At 42.9% G+C, this 13,539-nt stretch overlaps 2 protein-coding genes and 1 long non-coding RNA gene across 8 annotated transcripts in view; 1 reads left to right on the top strand and 2 right to left on the bottom strand.

Annotated features, from left to right (window-relative positions):
• Positions 1–13,539, bottom strand: part of LOC6631689 (uncharacterized) — a 49,160-nt gene that overhangs the window by 22,853 nt on the left and 12,768 nt on the right. The gene's annotated exons all lie outside the window — the stretch shown is intronic.
• LOC6631691 (uncharacterized) lies at positions 1,894–2,604 on the bottom strand. Its single transcript, XM_002055111.4, has 2 exons — positions 2,195–2,604; positions 1,894–2,130 (listed from the first exon to the last, which is right to left on the bottom strand). Exons 1-2 carry the CDS (start codon positions 2,523–2,525, stop codon positions 2,099–2,101), a joined length of 363 nt encoding a protein of 120 aa, XP_002055147.2. The 5' UTR covers positions 2,526–2,604; the 3' UTR covers positions 1,894–2,098.
• Positions 3,701–6,294, top strand: LOC116652098 (uncharacterized). 5 transcript variants are annotated; one of them, XR_011416894.1, is made up of 3 exons: positions 3,731–3,779; positions 4,077–5,575; positions 5,637–6,294. It is a non-coding gene; the product is annotated as an uncharacterized lncRNA (long non-coding RNA). The 5 variants fall into 5 exon arrangements; XR_011416893.1 differs by having other exon boundaries at positions 3,732–3,779; positions 5,640–6,294; XR_011416895.1 differs by having other exon boundaries at positions 3,732–3,779; positions 4,077–5,807; positions 5,847–6,294.

The following is a 13,539-nucleotide window of genomic DNA, read 5'->3' as shown; positions in this document are numbered from 1 at the left end:
AAAACCATCTTGGAAGCAAAATATTTTGACACACAAAAACTCACACTTCTACCGAACCTACCTATAGTTTTATATAATATAGTAGTGTGATCTTGGCATACAAGATCTTAGTTTTCAACCAAATGTTTCAATGCCAGCTATTATACATAATGGTCCGATGTTGAGAAGATTTTAGCTAAACGAGCTTATGCCGAATTTGGCTAAGATATCTTGATAAACCACCCTTTTAATGACAGCTCCTTGATATAGATGTCTGATCCGGCCGGGGTAGGCGATGTCTGCTTCTGTGTCATGACGAAAATACAACACCCTCTGATAGGTTATAAAAATCTTGGGCGTATTTATAGCTGAAATTCATATAAATTCCTCACAGCAAGAACATAATTAATGCAATATGTTATTAGAAATCACAACTTCATGATGAAGAAGTGTATTGATCGACTTTGTCTCATTTAGAGGAATATCTCAAATCGATACTGTCCATAGGGCGATCGATGGTACCCTAGTTAACAGCAAAAACCTTAACCCCGATCCAACGTGCAGCTCTCAGTAACTACAACAAAAACATAATATGGTTGATCAATGTATCCCAAGTGTTGTATTTTTTTGTTCATGATAAATTGTGTGCCATTGGCGTTGGCAGCATATTCGATTGGTTCCCCATTACGCGCGCTTCTCAAATAATTAACAATAAAAAATTTCAAACACATTTTGACACAATTTTAATAGTCAATAAAAGTTCGAGGGGAGCGCTGAGTGGAACAGGAGCGCCGCCAAAAGTTACACACAAGAACAACAGCAACAACAAAAACCATAACAACTGCGGCAACAATCCACGACAATGTTAATGTGGCCATTGTTCGAGTTTTTTGTGGCCTGTCATTTCGATTGTTGTTGCTTTTGTTGTTGACAAATCGATAAACAGCTCAATTAGCATTTTTGATCTTAAAACGCCGCCCAACCCAACCAGAGTCCGCTTCACCCTGCCCCGCCCGGCCCGCCATGGAACGCGACCGTCACACAGAAGCGAATCGCTTGAGTGGCGAGTGTCGGTTGGATGCGGGGCAAGCTACTTTGGACGGGGGTCCGTGGTAAATGGTAATCATAAATAAAAGCATAAAAATTCAGTTCAATAATAAATTTGTATGCTCGGCTCGTAACGCCGCACAATTATGCAAAATGAGCTGTCAAACTTGGCAATTGACAGTTACAAGTTCGAAAATGGAAATTAAAAAGTTTTCAACTTTTGGCTTCAAAAGTGAATGTTGTTCAACTTCTGATTGGATCTTGAAAATACGGAAAATCACATGCTTTAGGCGGATGCATAGCCCAGCAAATGGGCAGCACTGGCTTACAAGCGAATCGGGCTCGTGCCAATTGAACAGCTTTTTCTTCTTTTGAGGGACCATTAAGGTATCCAATCTTTTCCTATATATCTTTACCCATGCATATCTCTTGTTATTTTCCTTATTTTTCTCCTTCTTCTATGCTATTAGTTTTTTAACAGTTTGGGTAGCACCGCATAGCAAAAATGTACAGCACTTTATTGCCTACTATGAAAATAACCGTCTTTTTTACCTTTCTATTTCTTTTGTGCTTTTTTTCATAGCAGTACTGAATCTCTTTTACTTTAAGTTTCATCTTTTTCCTTGGCAGAATTGGTAGCACCATATTGGCTGACCAATAAAAATGTGCCAAATGGGCAGCACTCTAAAGTTCCGTTGACTATTGAAATAACCCTACCTATCCTGTCCGTGTTTTTCGTTACTTTTTCTTTGCAAAAAAAAAAAACCATTTTCCATAAAATCTTTCCCTCTATCTCACTCCCCCTATCTCTTACCCCTTGCGAAAGGGGCAGCACTTTACCATTCAAAACAGTTCAGCGTATATGTTAATTGGCATACGCGCCACGCCTTTTATTTATTAGATCAGCATATTGCTGATCCTCGTTTTGTGGAAGATCTAACAGACGATTCTTAACAGTAAAAAGTCTATAAATATGTATAGCTAGACAAGCTGTTGAGTATCTGGAATCGCAATTGGCGCTGTTCGGTAACCTCTAACCCAACAGATGCTACCTGTTTGCCATTATATTAAATTATTGGAATGTTTTTTTTGCTTTCTCTTTAGCTGTAAATACGTTTCCATTAATAGAGGCCAGTTGGGGTAACAAATGCCGTGTCTCGCTACTAACCATCTTCCTCTTTCATTTCTTTATCCTGATTCTCCTTGTTGGCAGCCATTAGCTGCTGTGCAGTATCGCCGGACGACTCTTCGGCTTGGGCACCCGGCATGGACTTTTGGTAGCTTTCAACGCTAAGAGTCTGTAGACCCTGCAGGGCGGACACGGCTGTGGTTGCGGTATTCAGACTGGCCAGGAAATCCTCAATGGTAGTGAATCGCATGCCACTGCGACGAGAGCCATTCTCCTGCTCCACGTCCGAGGTTTCATCTTCCGAGCTGCTCGAGCTCAGAAACGATTTGACTGGCACGCCGCGAAATGGTTTATTTGGATTTTTGTCCATTTTCGGAAGCAAAAACTAACTCTTCTATTATTTTTTACTGAATTTGAAACGAATCGACTGAACTCGAATTGATTTCTGAAATAAAACGACTGCCCATATCCAGCACACGTAAAGATAAATGACACTTGCCGCATGGCTGACTAGGATTTTATGAAATATTTCATATAGATAACAACATTTTTGACAAAATATATTTATAAGTGAACATATCGACTGCAAAAAGCCAAAGACTTGGCTCTATAGGATACAAACGAAGTTTGGCTCTGCCGCGAGTGGCGAATAGTCAAAGAGTTATTTCAATAATTCAATCACGTGTTATCGAATAATTGAATAAGTCATCGTGTCGAGCGACACAAATTTAATTTCAATACGCAGAACGTTTAATGTTGAACGTTTAACGAACGGGCGACAGCGTCAAAGACACTGCCGATTGAGGCAGGAGGCATTAACCGAGCGGACCCCGGTTACAGGGGAACAGCGGCAGAGACGTAGACGGAACCGCTGTGCCACGGGCAGACCAGGCCAGGTGAGGCCGGCCAGCCAGGGCAGGCATTCAGGCAGGCAACGTGAGTGATTGTCGCAAAAGCTCAAAGGCAACGACTACAACTCTTCGAATTGTACTGATTTTTATTTATTTTATGTTTGAACCGAAACGTTTATGGAATTCCAAATGAAATGCGACTGCGCCCCGTACTAATGGGGGCCCCGCACTACCAGAGCACCAGATATAGCCCAGTTATTCGTTTAGCCGAGTCAATTGGCAATTGGTGTGGGAAAAAGTTTTCGTCTTTTCGGCATACGAACTACACAATTTTTAACAGGCGTGGCAAATTTCCATTTCCATTTGCATGTCCAACTCATGGCGAACTCGATCGAATTTTAAATGTTGCCCGTTTTATGGGCTACCTTGAACTTCAAATTGTCGACCATGGGGATGGGTCGCCCATGAAATTGGGCCTTGCATTTGACCCAGAAAATATAATAATATATATATTACATCGGTCGATACCCTGCAAGAAGTGCTGAAGTGCTGCCCATCTGGAAACTTTATGAGTTCTGGTTAGAAAATACATGACTCCAATCGAAACGACAGAAATTGACAATCAAATTGTAAACAAAATTTTTATTAAATTTTTTAAAGGAAGCCTTGTATTGTTTGTCAAATTTAACTTAAATGCTGCTGTCTGAACACATTTATAGTCCGTTTATTTTCTTAGTTATTCGAAGAGAATAAGCCTCTCTCAAAAGTTTACAGTTCGTGTATTTTTTATTATTTTTGTAAATATTTGTTTCTCTCGCTTAAGCTTAAAGATTTTTTTCGAAAATTTCAGATTAAATAGTTACACATCTTCTTTTATTATTTTATTTATTTTTGTTATTTACAATAATTTGATCAATTGTTTGCCCAAGCATCTCAATAAAATTTTGTAGAATCTCAGTTTTAAAATATTTAGTTTCTGAAGCTTTTTACATTTTATTCGATTCTTGTGGTTCTTTTTTAAATTTAAGAAATTGTAAAATCTCATAAAAGTTAAATTTGATTTTCCTTAGTTTTATTTTTATACAGAGAGGAGATCTATGAGACACAAATAGCCTTTATAAGATCTTTATACTACACATAAAAATGCAAGTATATGCGACACAAGAGGTTTTCCAACTGGAGACAACAAATTGGAATAGTCTTTCGAAATGGAAAAACAAGCCGTTCTTTCGGAAATGCCAGCCAAACAGCAGCGGGAACATCCTCACGTAAACTGGGTCGATAACTGACCTACAGGACGTCGCGGAATGCAACCAGTCAGTCGATCGAGCAATCGACCAATCCGGCAATCGGGCAATCAGCCAATCAACCCGTTCCCGTCGGTCGTTCGTTTGGCGGATTCGATAGATTTTTGACATACTCGTATTTTGTCGATCAGCTCATTGAACTTGCGAGCGAGTCGCTTCGAGTGGAGTCGAATGAATTTTCTCATTCACACGCTGCTGCCCGTGGGAGAAAAATGTGAATTTTGTTCTTGTTGTTGTTGTTGATATTGTTTTTGTTTGAATTGTTTTTTTTTGCCCTTTTGGGGGCCAAAATTTGCACTGATTGGCCTCTGATGTTGGCCAGAACTTAAACAAATCAATACGAAAACGATGCAAATGGCAAAAGGCATGTCAACAATGCTGGCGAGTAATTGGCAGAGTGCTCCGGAGACAATCAACCGGGAGGCGCAGCAGGAGCTGGGGAATTGTCTGATGACGCTCACTGTGATGTTGATGATTGCATTTTGAATGTGCCCAGGAGAGTGTGTGCGTATGTGTGATAGCAATCGCCGTCTCAGTTGCCGCCAAAGTGCAGCTAAACATCTGGAGCAGAAGCAATGGCAAATCGCCGCCCAACTGTCCAACTGTCCAACTGTCCCACTGTCCCAAGCAGGTGATCAGTGATCTTTGCCGACGCGCCCAACGCTCAATTGTGCTCCGAGAGAGGAGGGTTGCAGAGAGAGCGGGAGGTGGGGGATGGTGAGCAACAGCAGAAGTTGGCTTTGATCTGTCACCGCTGACCGCTTACCGCTTACCAATCGAATCACGGCTGGCGCGCGAGCACCACCAGATAAAATTATTGAAATTACATTGGCAAGACGCCGCAACGTCGATCAGCAACAACAGCAACAGCAACAGCTGCGGCGATCTGGCACAGCAGAGTTCCACAGAGCTTCAGAGTTCCACAGTTCCACAGCCCTGCAGCTCCAGCTCTTTGTGCTTACGCGACACGATCGCCAACACTTTGGGCTGAGAGAAAGATCCGAATCCGTCTGAGCCTGAGCCAGAGCCTGAGCCTGAGCCGGCAATAATTATCGCTTTTAGTTTCAACTTGGCCTGTCAATGTAATTCCAAAAATGTCGTCAGTGTCGCGTTGTACTTGTGTAGTAGCTCATCAGGGCCCAGTCCAGGCACCCAGGCACCCAGGCTGGAGTCCAGCTTTGATCGGTACTGTGATTCGATTTTATGCTGCTTGTTCGCCTTCGCCTCGGCCTTTGCTGTTCTCCTCACTCGCTTTTTAAAATGTAATCATCATTAAAATATTTATGGCCTGTCTCTCGCTCTAACTAACACCATGAGCCGCAGCAGAACCAACAGCCCAGGCTTGGGTCAACGCAATCCCGCCAGTTAGTTGGGACAAAACTGTGGACGGCTTGTAATGACCATACATAGCAATTGGTTCTCACGTTCGGAAAGAAGCGCTGCCAATTTGGCGTCATCGTTGTCACAGTCGACCGACTTGCACTTGGAGCTGAAGTTGGGAGTCGGAATCGGGAATCACAGTCACCATTCGAGTTAGCTTTGTCACCTGTGCGCTACGAATTAACAGAAGCTAACCAGACGGGTAGCTCGAGCACAGATCATTGACCACAGATCAAGCAATCAAATTGAGAGCGGCAGACGAGTCACAGTAAATGAATCTAAATAGCAACCTAAGATTGATGCCTTAATAGTATGTCCAGCAAAGCACATGAAAGTTTTAAGATACAATTGCTTAGAATGAATGCCATTGAAAGGTTTGAAATTGTCATCGTAGTTGTAACACAATATAGTTATACGCTAGTTCAAGCCGGGAACAAACATTTTTGCAGCTTTGAAAGCACATTGAGGCTTAATCACGAGCTTAAAGCTTTGCGCAGCTCAAGCACAGGCAAACAAGTAGGCAAGTGCGGTGCAATAAAACAGAAAACAACTGTAGCGAAAAATAATCCAAATTAAAATAAAGTTTGTATTATTTAATTTATCTATTAGAATATCAGAATTGGAATATTATTGTTAAATGAATTATGAAGATTTACTTAATATTTGTACTAATCTCTAGATGTTATGACTATGCTTTCGGTTGAAAACACAAAAAAAAATAACGATTCACGGTTCGAACCCTTGAGCCAAATAAAGGTTCGGTATGCTCGTCTTTATCCAACTAAACCGTCTTAAGGCTTGGTTCATGGCTAAGATTGGAGTATTCGGGGCTCAAACCGATTTGCAGCCCTGCTGCCGCCACCTTTTGGCCCTGTCAACGACCACCCCTGATGACTTGTTACACCCGCTGCCTCTGCTGGCTTTCAGGCCGCGTCCAAATAACGACGCTTCGATTTGTCTGCCCGTCGAGGCGTTTCACTGTCATTGCCATTGGCATTGGCTTGGGCTCTGGCGGGACTGCATCGAAGTCGCGCCTGTCTATCTGACTTACTGACTAACTGACTGACTGACTGACTGACTGACGGACTTGTCATGTGTGGCATATGTAGCCTCAAATGTTGCTGCTGCTGCTGCTGCTTCTTCTGCTGTTGCTGTGGCAGCTGTTGTCGTTTATCAATTATGACAAATCTTTGCGCATGCGTGGCCAGCGTCGCAGCTATTTTTATAAACATTTATAAAGTGTTTGCCCTGCCCTTTCCCCTACACTCCTTCACCTCCTTCTTTTCGCCCTCCTCCCCTTGCTGCTTACGCCTTGCTGCCCCTTCGTTCGTGTTTCATTTTAATTTGTAATTATTTCTTGAGCGTTTTTGCTCGTCTTGCCGACTGCTGCTGCTGCTACTGCTGACTCTTCTAGTCGAACTGCCACTTTTTACTGCTGCTTCTTCCTACACATAATGTTTATTATCATCTTGTATAATTTCAAACGATTCCTTCATACATATTGTTGTTCTTCTTGTTGTTGCTCTTTGCATGTTGCTTTTTCGAACTTCATTTGCGCTTCGGTTCGGTGACAAATAAATTAAGTAGCTGAGCAAAAAGCTGCCTGGCGGCTTTGCCCATCATTACAACAACAACAATAGCAACTACAACAACAATAATAATAGCAACAACACAAGCAACAACAACAACAACTATAACAACTAGCTGCAATTAAGAGAAGTTGTCGTCGTCGTTGCTGTCGTTTTGCTGAAGTTGTCGTTGTGGCTGGCGGCTGGCTCTGTGCAAGTTGCTCGGCTGGTAACAACGCCCCTTTTTTTTGTTTTAAAGATTTATTAAATGTTCGGTGATTGGAAGTAGTCAACGCAGACCGAGCCCCAACTCGCGGCAATTAGTCATAATGGCGGCCAATGTAAGTGCGCGCGAGCTGGCCACACTCTTGTGCGGCATAACATTGATCTGGCAACGCTGCAGTATTCGAATATCTTTCTTTAAGTACTGTCAATTACTGTATTAGTTATTTGGGTAGATATAAAGTTGCCAAAGAGAACTTGTCCATGAAATCAGGTTTATTTTTCGAAAACAAAATGAAGACAAGGATTTTCTTTTATTTTATTCTTCTCATATATACTGGCTTAACAACAAGCCTTGTCGATAGTATAAGAACCCACTGTTTGCTTGTGTGAGTTCCAGTGTCTATCTCAGGAACCAGTTGAAAACATCAATGTAATATACAAGGAACTATTATCAAAATAATTTAAAAAGTCTAAGCAATAAGCAGTCATGGTTTTCATATTTTGTATTATATATCATTTAAATTTTTAATATTAGTTGCAAATTACAAAGGTATAGGACAAATTAAAAAACTTATTCAATTCCTTTTAATTACTTATCTGTATTTTCTCAACTTTCTCTCACCTAATTATGTTTGGAACCTGAAATTAAGACCGGCCCGTTTTCCGGCTGTTCCTGCAGAATATTTCACTGCTTTCGGTGCTAATGCCCGCAGTCTCTCCCTCCCTACCACGCTGCCAAGCCGAAAGCTCCCTCCCCCTCGCGATTCACCAGAGGCCGGCAAGCTACTGCCCACACTCGGGCAGAAAGCAGAGCCACTCAATCAGCAGTTGCTCTGCCAACTTGAAGCCAAATCAGCTGCTACTGTGCAGAGCCACCGCTGGCTGCGGTGAGTGGTGGTCAGTGTGGAGCGGCTGGCTGTGGTTCAGCGGTGCTGCTAATGCTGGTGGTGGTGGTGGTGCTGCTGCTGTTTCAATGGCTTCGAGGTGCATCACTCGCAGCTCGAGTCGTTTATTAATTTGGCATATGACAAATTATGCGTTGGCCAGCAATTAGAACTGAAATCAACAGACAACTGTGGGGCTTCAGCCACTGACTGTCGTCTTGGCCGGGAGCTGGCTCTGGCAGTGGCTTTGACTCTGACTCTGGGCCCATCTCCGTGTCTCAGTCGCAGTCTGGACCTTGTACATTTAGCGCTGATTTAACAAAATTTTCTGCAAGACACGTACAAAAGCTTCGATCTGCCGGCGAGGACAGAACCCAACCTTAAGACAGCTGTTCGGGCAACGGGGGCAGGATTTGTGGGACGAGGTGCGTCAACAGACGACAAGTGGCACTTTGGCGCATTAAGAAAATCTGTACAAGTGTCACTTTGGCAGGCGAGCACAGCGCAGCGCAAAGCCAGAGCTGGAGCTGGAGCTGAAGCTGAAGCTGGAATTGGACTTGGCCTCGGCCTCGGCCTTCGCCTCGGCATCTGAGCCGGTAGTCGAAGTCGCAGTTGCAGTTGCAGTTGCAGTCGCAGTCGGTAGTCGAGTAGAATTATAACGCCAACGTTTACCAACGGCAGCAGCCAAATGCAATTTCACTGCACAACGAGGATTATAAATTTGAGGCTGGTGTCTCCTCCCGTGTTAAGTTACTTTTCATTTAAGCAGCCAGCAAAAAAATATATATTATTTATTTATATATATTGTATATATATATGCATCTATCTGAAATTTGTCCAGTCATCGGCATTATTTAATGAGTTGCCAACAGGTTGCCCCCGGCCCAAGGCGAATCCAGCCAGAAAATCAGCAGCCACAGTCGCAGTCGCAGTCCGTTCTGCTTCAGTTTCAGCTGCGAATTGCTGAGTCAGAGCCGCAAACAGAAGCCAACAGGCGCAGTCGGCGCATCAGTCAGAGTCCGCCTCAGTCCGCTTCAGCTCCAGCTCCAGCTCTAGCTCCAGCTCCAAGTCCCGGGCCAGGGCCAGGCCAACCTACGCCTGCTGCTTCCTTGTGAGCCTGCGCCTGCCAGAAGTGTCATGTAAATGCAACTTGTTGGGCGCTGCCATCGCCACCGTCGACGTCGCTGCACTTGACATTGCCGATGCTGCTGTTGCTGCTGCTGCTCTGCCGCGTCGCAACGTGTAATGTCAATTTGACAGACAAACTGTCGACCGTTTGAAGCATATTCAGCTACTGTCTACTGTGTTGCCCATCCACCGATTATGATTTGTTTGATTGTGATCCTCTACAATTCAACACAGACGGCATATCGATATTGCGATGTCTGAGAAAAAGCTTTATCTCATTTACAGCTTAGCTTTGCGACTTGATCCCCTCGACGACCTTGCAGTCAGAATCGTTTTCATGAGATTAGTTATTAGCTCATAAAGCTAGAGAGAAGCTTTCATATAAAACTGTAAGCCTTTTCTAGCTCATCGCTTGAATATCAAAGTTTTAATAAATTGATTAAAGTTATTTTGTTAAGGATTTATAATACTGAAAACTGATATTTACGTGATAATGTGAGAACAGAATTTATAGTTTAAGTAACATAATTCAGTTTACTGTCCATTAAAGCTTCGCAAAACATTTAAAAATAAGACTTACTATCCCTTGAGCTTATTGGCTATTAAAGCTTTTTAATAACTTTAAGTAGAGCTTTTAGATGACTTTAAAGTTTACAGAATGGTTAACAGTTTGGTAGCGCCACAAATAGTTTTTGGTCACTGGTCAGATCGAAAGCAACTGAAGGCATGTGCTGAAATCATATGCCGAATGGTATCTGGAGGCTGCCTGGCTGGCTGGATCGCGGATCTCGGGTCTGGGGTACCTATGCCACTGGCTGGCTCGCTGGCTGGCTGGCTGCCACAGCTACTTCAACTTGAGGCGCAGACAAAGTGCTACTTCACATGCTTAGAGGCACGCAGATTACACTTGTATACACACACTCGGGCCATACATACGATATGGTACATAGCTATACATATATACACTTACATAAATGTCTACACATATGTATGTTTGGGCCGCCTGGCGTTGGCATCCACAGCATTCAATAAAGAATTTTTGCGATTTTTATCTTGTGCGCGCCTTGCCGCGTCACCCGAACACAAATACAAATACAAATACAAATACGAACTCGAATATGAATACCCCTTTGCCCCTTTGGGCAAGTGATGTTAGTGTACGGCTGCCCCTTTGCTTAATACTCATAATTGATTAAAAAGAAAATTTCCATGGCATTTATGCGTACCACGCCACTCAAACACAATGTCGAGTTGTTGACAGCCCCCAAGAAGCCAAAGAAGGAAGAGCTAAGCGCTCAGCGCTCAGAGCTCAGAGCTCAGAGCTCAGTCTGTAACTGTGGCTGGAGTTTGTTCTTTGGAAGTAGTTGTCGAAATGTTTTTATTTGTTATCGATTAATCGCTTGAATCAACAGCCAGCAGTCAGTTGTACAGTGGCAGTTGTCTGTCTCCCTCTCGCGCTCTTTCCCCTTTGTATCTTACAGATACTTATACTCATATGCGTATCTTTTTCTGTGTCCGTATCTGCATCTGTATCCGTATCTTTTGCATGCCGGCTTCGCCTGCTGGAAATGTTGCTGTGTAATTGTTTTGAAGTTTGCCTCAAAGATTGGTAGCAACAGCAGGCCAACTGCCTGTCAGCCAGACTCTCGACTCCCGACTCCCGGCTCTCAACTAACCAAGACTCCTGCCCACCGAAACTCTCAGCCAGCAGCAATTCTGCATCTGAGTAAACCCGAGATTTGCGCTGCTGTCAAATTCTGATTGATCGATTGTTTGCACACGTTTTTATGAGCTTTCTTCTGCAGCGCATTTATTGAGTATTTTATTAATTTCAACTGATCGATGAGCCAACTGTCTGCTGGCAGGCAGTAGACCCCGCTGCCACTGCCACTGCTGTTGCTGCCACTGCTGCTGCTGCTGCTGGCGCTACTCTTTAATTATCCACGGACCTGCTGCAGTGGGTGGGTCTGCATTGAGTTGAAAGCGTGTCGAAAGCGACAAGTACAGAGCTCTATAAAAATGACACAACAGGGTCACCCGGGTACTGAGAAACTAAGGCTTACTGCAATCGCCAAACCCTCATAAAAAGTCTGACTAGCTCTTAACTGGAAACTGGGCAACTAGCCTTGGCAACTGAAAGCTTAGTCAATCATTTCAATAGATATTTTTATTTGTTGATAGTTCTTTCGTTATATACATAGCTCAACTTTGATCGAGCACTAATATTTGTCCAAATATCTTAAATGTTCTTAGAGCGCAGTTCCTTGGAATACATATGTGTATTAAAGTTGGCCTAATGATATGTGACTTCCTAACGTTTTACAGCCACTTTATCAATTGGCACTGGGTCTCAGCTTTGAGGTCTGCTCTTCCGCGAACTGATTGATTTCGATTGTGGATCTATTCTACGAAGCTTGGCTACCAGTTGACACCGTTTTGTAGGCCGACCCCCACTTGTCTCACGTGTCGATGGGCGCGCACAGATAGCACAGATGAGCTGCAGCCTCCCTGCGCGCACAGTGGATCAGAGCGCTTAAAACTAGATCGAATTATGTTAGCTCTGCTGCAGTTTGGTAGCTCAAGTTAAAAAAAAAAAAAACGAATAGTATTTATGGTGTAGTCTCGTTGACAGTGACAGACAGTGCCTCGAAATGTTGCACCCGAAACGCGGAAAAAACGCGGAAAAACGTATTAAACACAAATTTCCTGGTAATAAAACAGAGACACACACAGCAACATGGGACTGGACCGGGGGCAGTCAAGGGGCTGCCAAATAAAGAAATAAATCTTTACACCCAAAAACCCAAAGAAGCAGAGTGCCCAGCCCAAGGGCCAGACAGAGATGGCTATACACCTGGCTTTAAAGACATCTTACACCGAGTGACTAACTGCTGTGGCCATCGACAACCGAAGGCATCGGCTGTTGTTGTTGCTGGTGTTGTTGTTGCTGTTGTTGTTGTTGTTGTTGTTGCTGCTGCTGCTGCAGTTGTTGTAGCGCGATTTGTGCCTTTTGCCTTTATTGTTATTTTTGTGTATTTCTTGTATCAGCGTGTAAATCTCGCTCACAGACACACACGCGGTCCGCCAGATGAAATACTGAGCTGAACTGAGATCGGCTCAGCTTCGGTCCAAGTGAACTCAGCTCGACAGAATTTTTATTGGAAATCTGTACGTAGAAGTAGTCATCATCATCATTATCATCATGATCAACGGCATCCACATTATTACGTTTATCACGATTATCATTATCTTCAACAGCAGCCCGCAGTCACAAGCGACGCTTGTGTATTCCTTGTATTTGGTTTTCGGTTTTTGATTATTTTATTTATTTTTACTTTTTATATTTTTTTTGTTTCTGTTTCTGTTTCAGATGCATATCTCAAAGCGCGTTGGCAATAAAAATATATATGAGCTGTTGATGACTGCATATAAAAATGATTCGAAACAGGCACAAAAGTACAAAGAAAGGCAACGACAACGACAACAACACCAACAACAACATTGAAACCCTTGAGTACTGTGATATACAGATGTATGTCGAGCCACTGACAACGCCGCATCTGCAACTCGACGCCCTGCAGCAGCAGCATCAGCAGCAGCATCTCAGATCCTGACAAGCGCCATAAAACGCAGTAGTCAGTGTTTCGGTAATGCATCCATATGAATATCATAGCATATTATATGTGATATGATATGATATGGAAATTGTCTTCGAAGCCTAGCTAAGATACACTTTGACTGATATATAAAAAATAGTATATGCTTGCTGTTGGCCAAGAATATCGTAAATCTTATAGGGTTGAGTTTGGATATGTTGATTTCAGCATGTTATATATTAATACTCTAATATACTAACTTTTAAGCATTCTCTGAAACAAATCCTGATTTTAACACTTTGTTTTTTTTATCTCTCATAGTTTGGACATCTATTGGAATCTAGATCTGTAATTGTGCCATGAAGTTATGTATTGAGAAGGCAGGAGCTTGTCTATATGCTTAACGATACGATATAATTGAATGCGTTTGCAAAGCAATTGCTTA

Source organism: Drosophila virilis, chromosome X (assembly GCF_030788295.1).
Source record: "Drosophila virilis strain 15010-1051.87 chromosome X, Dvir_AGI_RSII-ME, whole genome shotgun sequence".
NCBI classification, from domain to species: domain Eukaryota; kingdom Metazoa; phylum Arthropoda; class Insecta; order Diptera; family Drosophilidae; genus Drosophila; species Drosophila virilis.
Note: the sequence above shows the minus strand (reverse complement) of the source record. Positions and strands in the feature narration are given on the sequence as shown.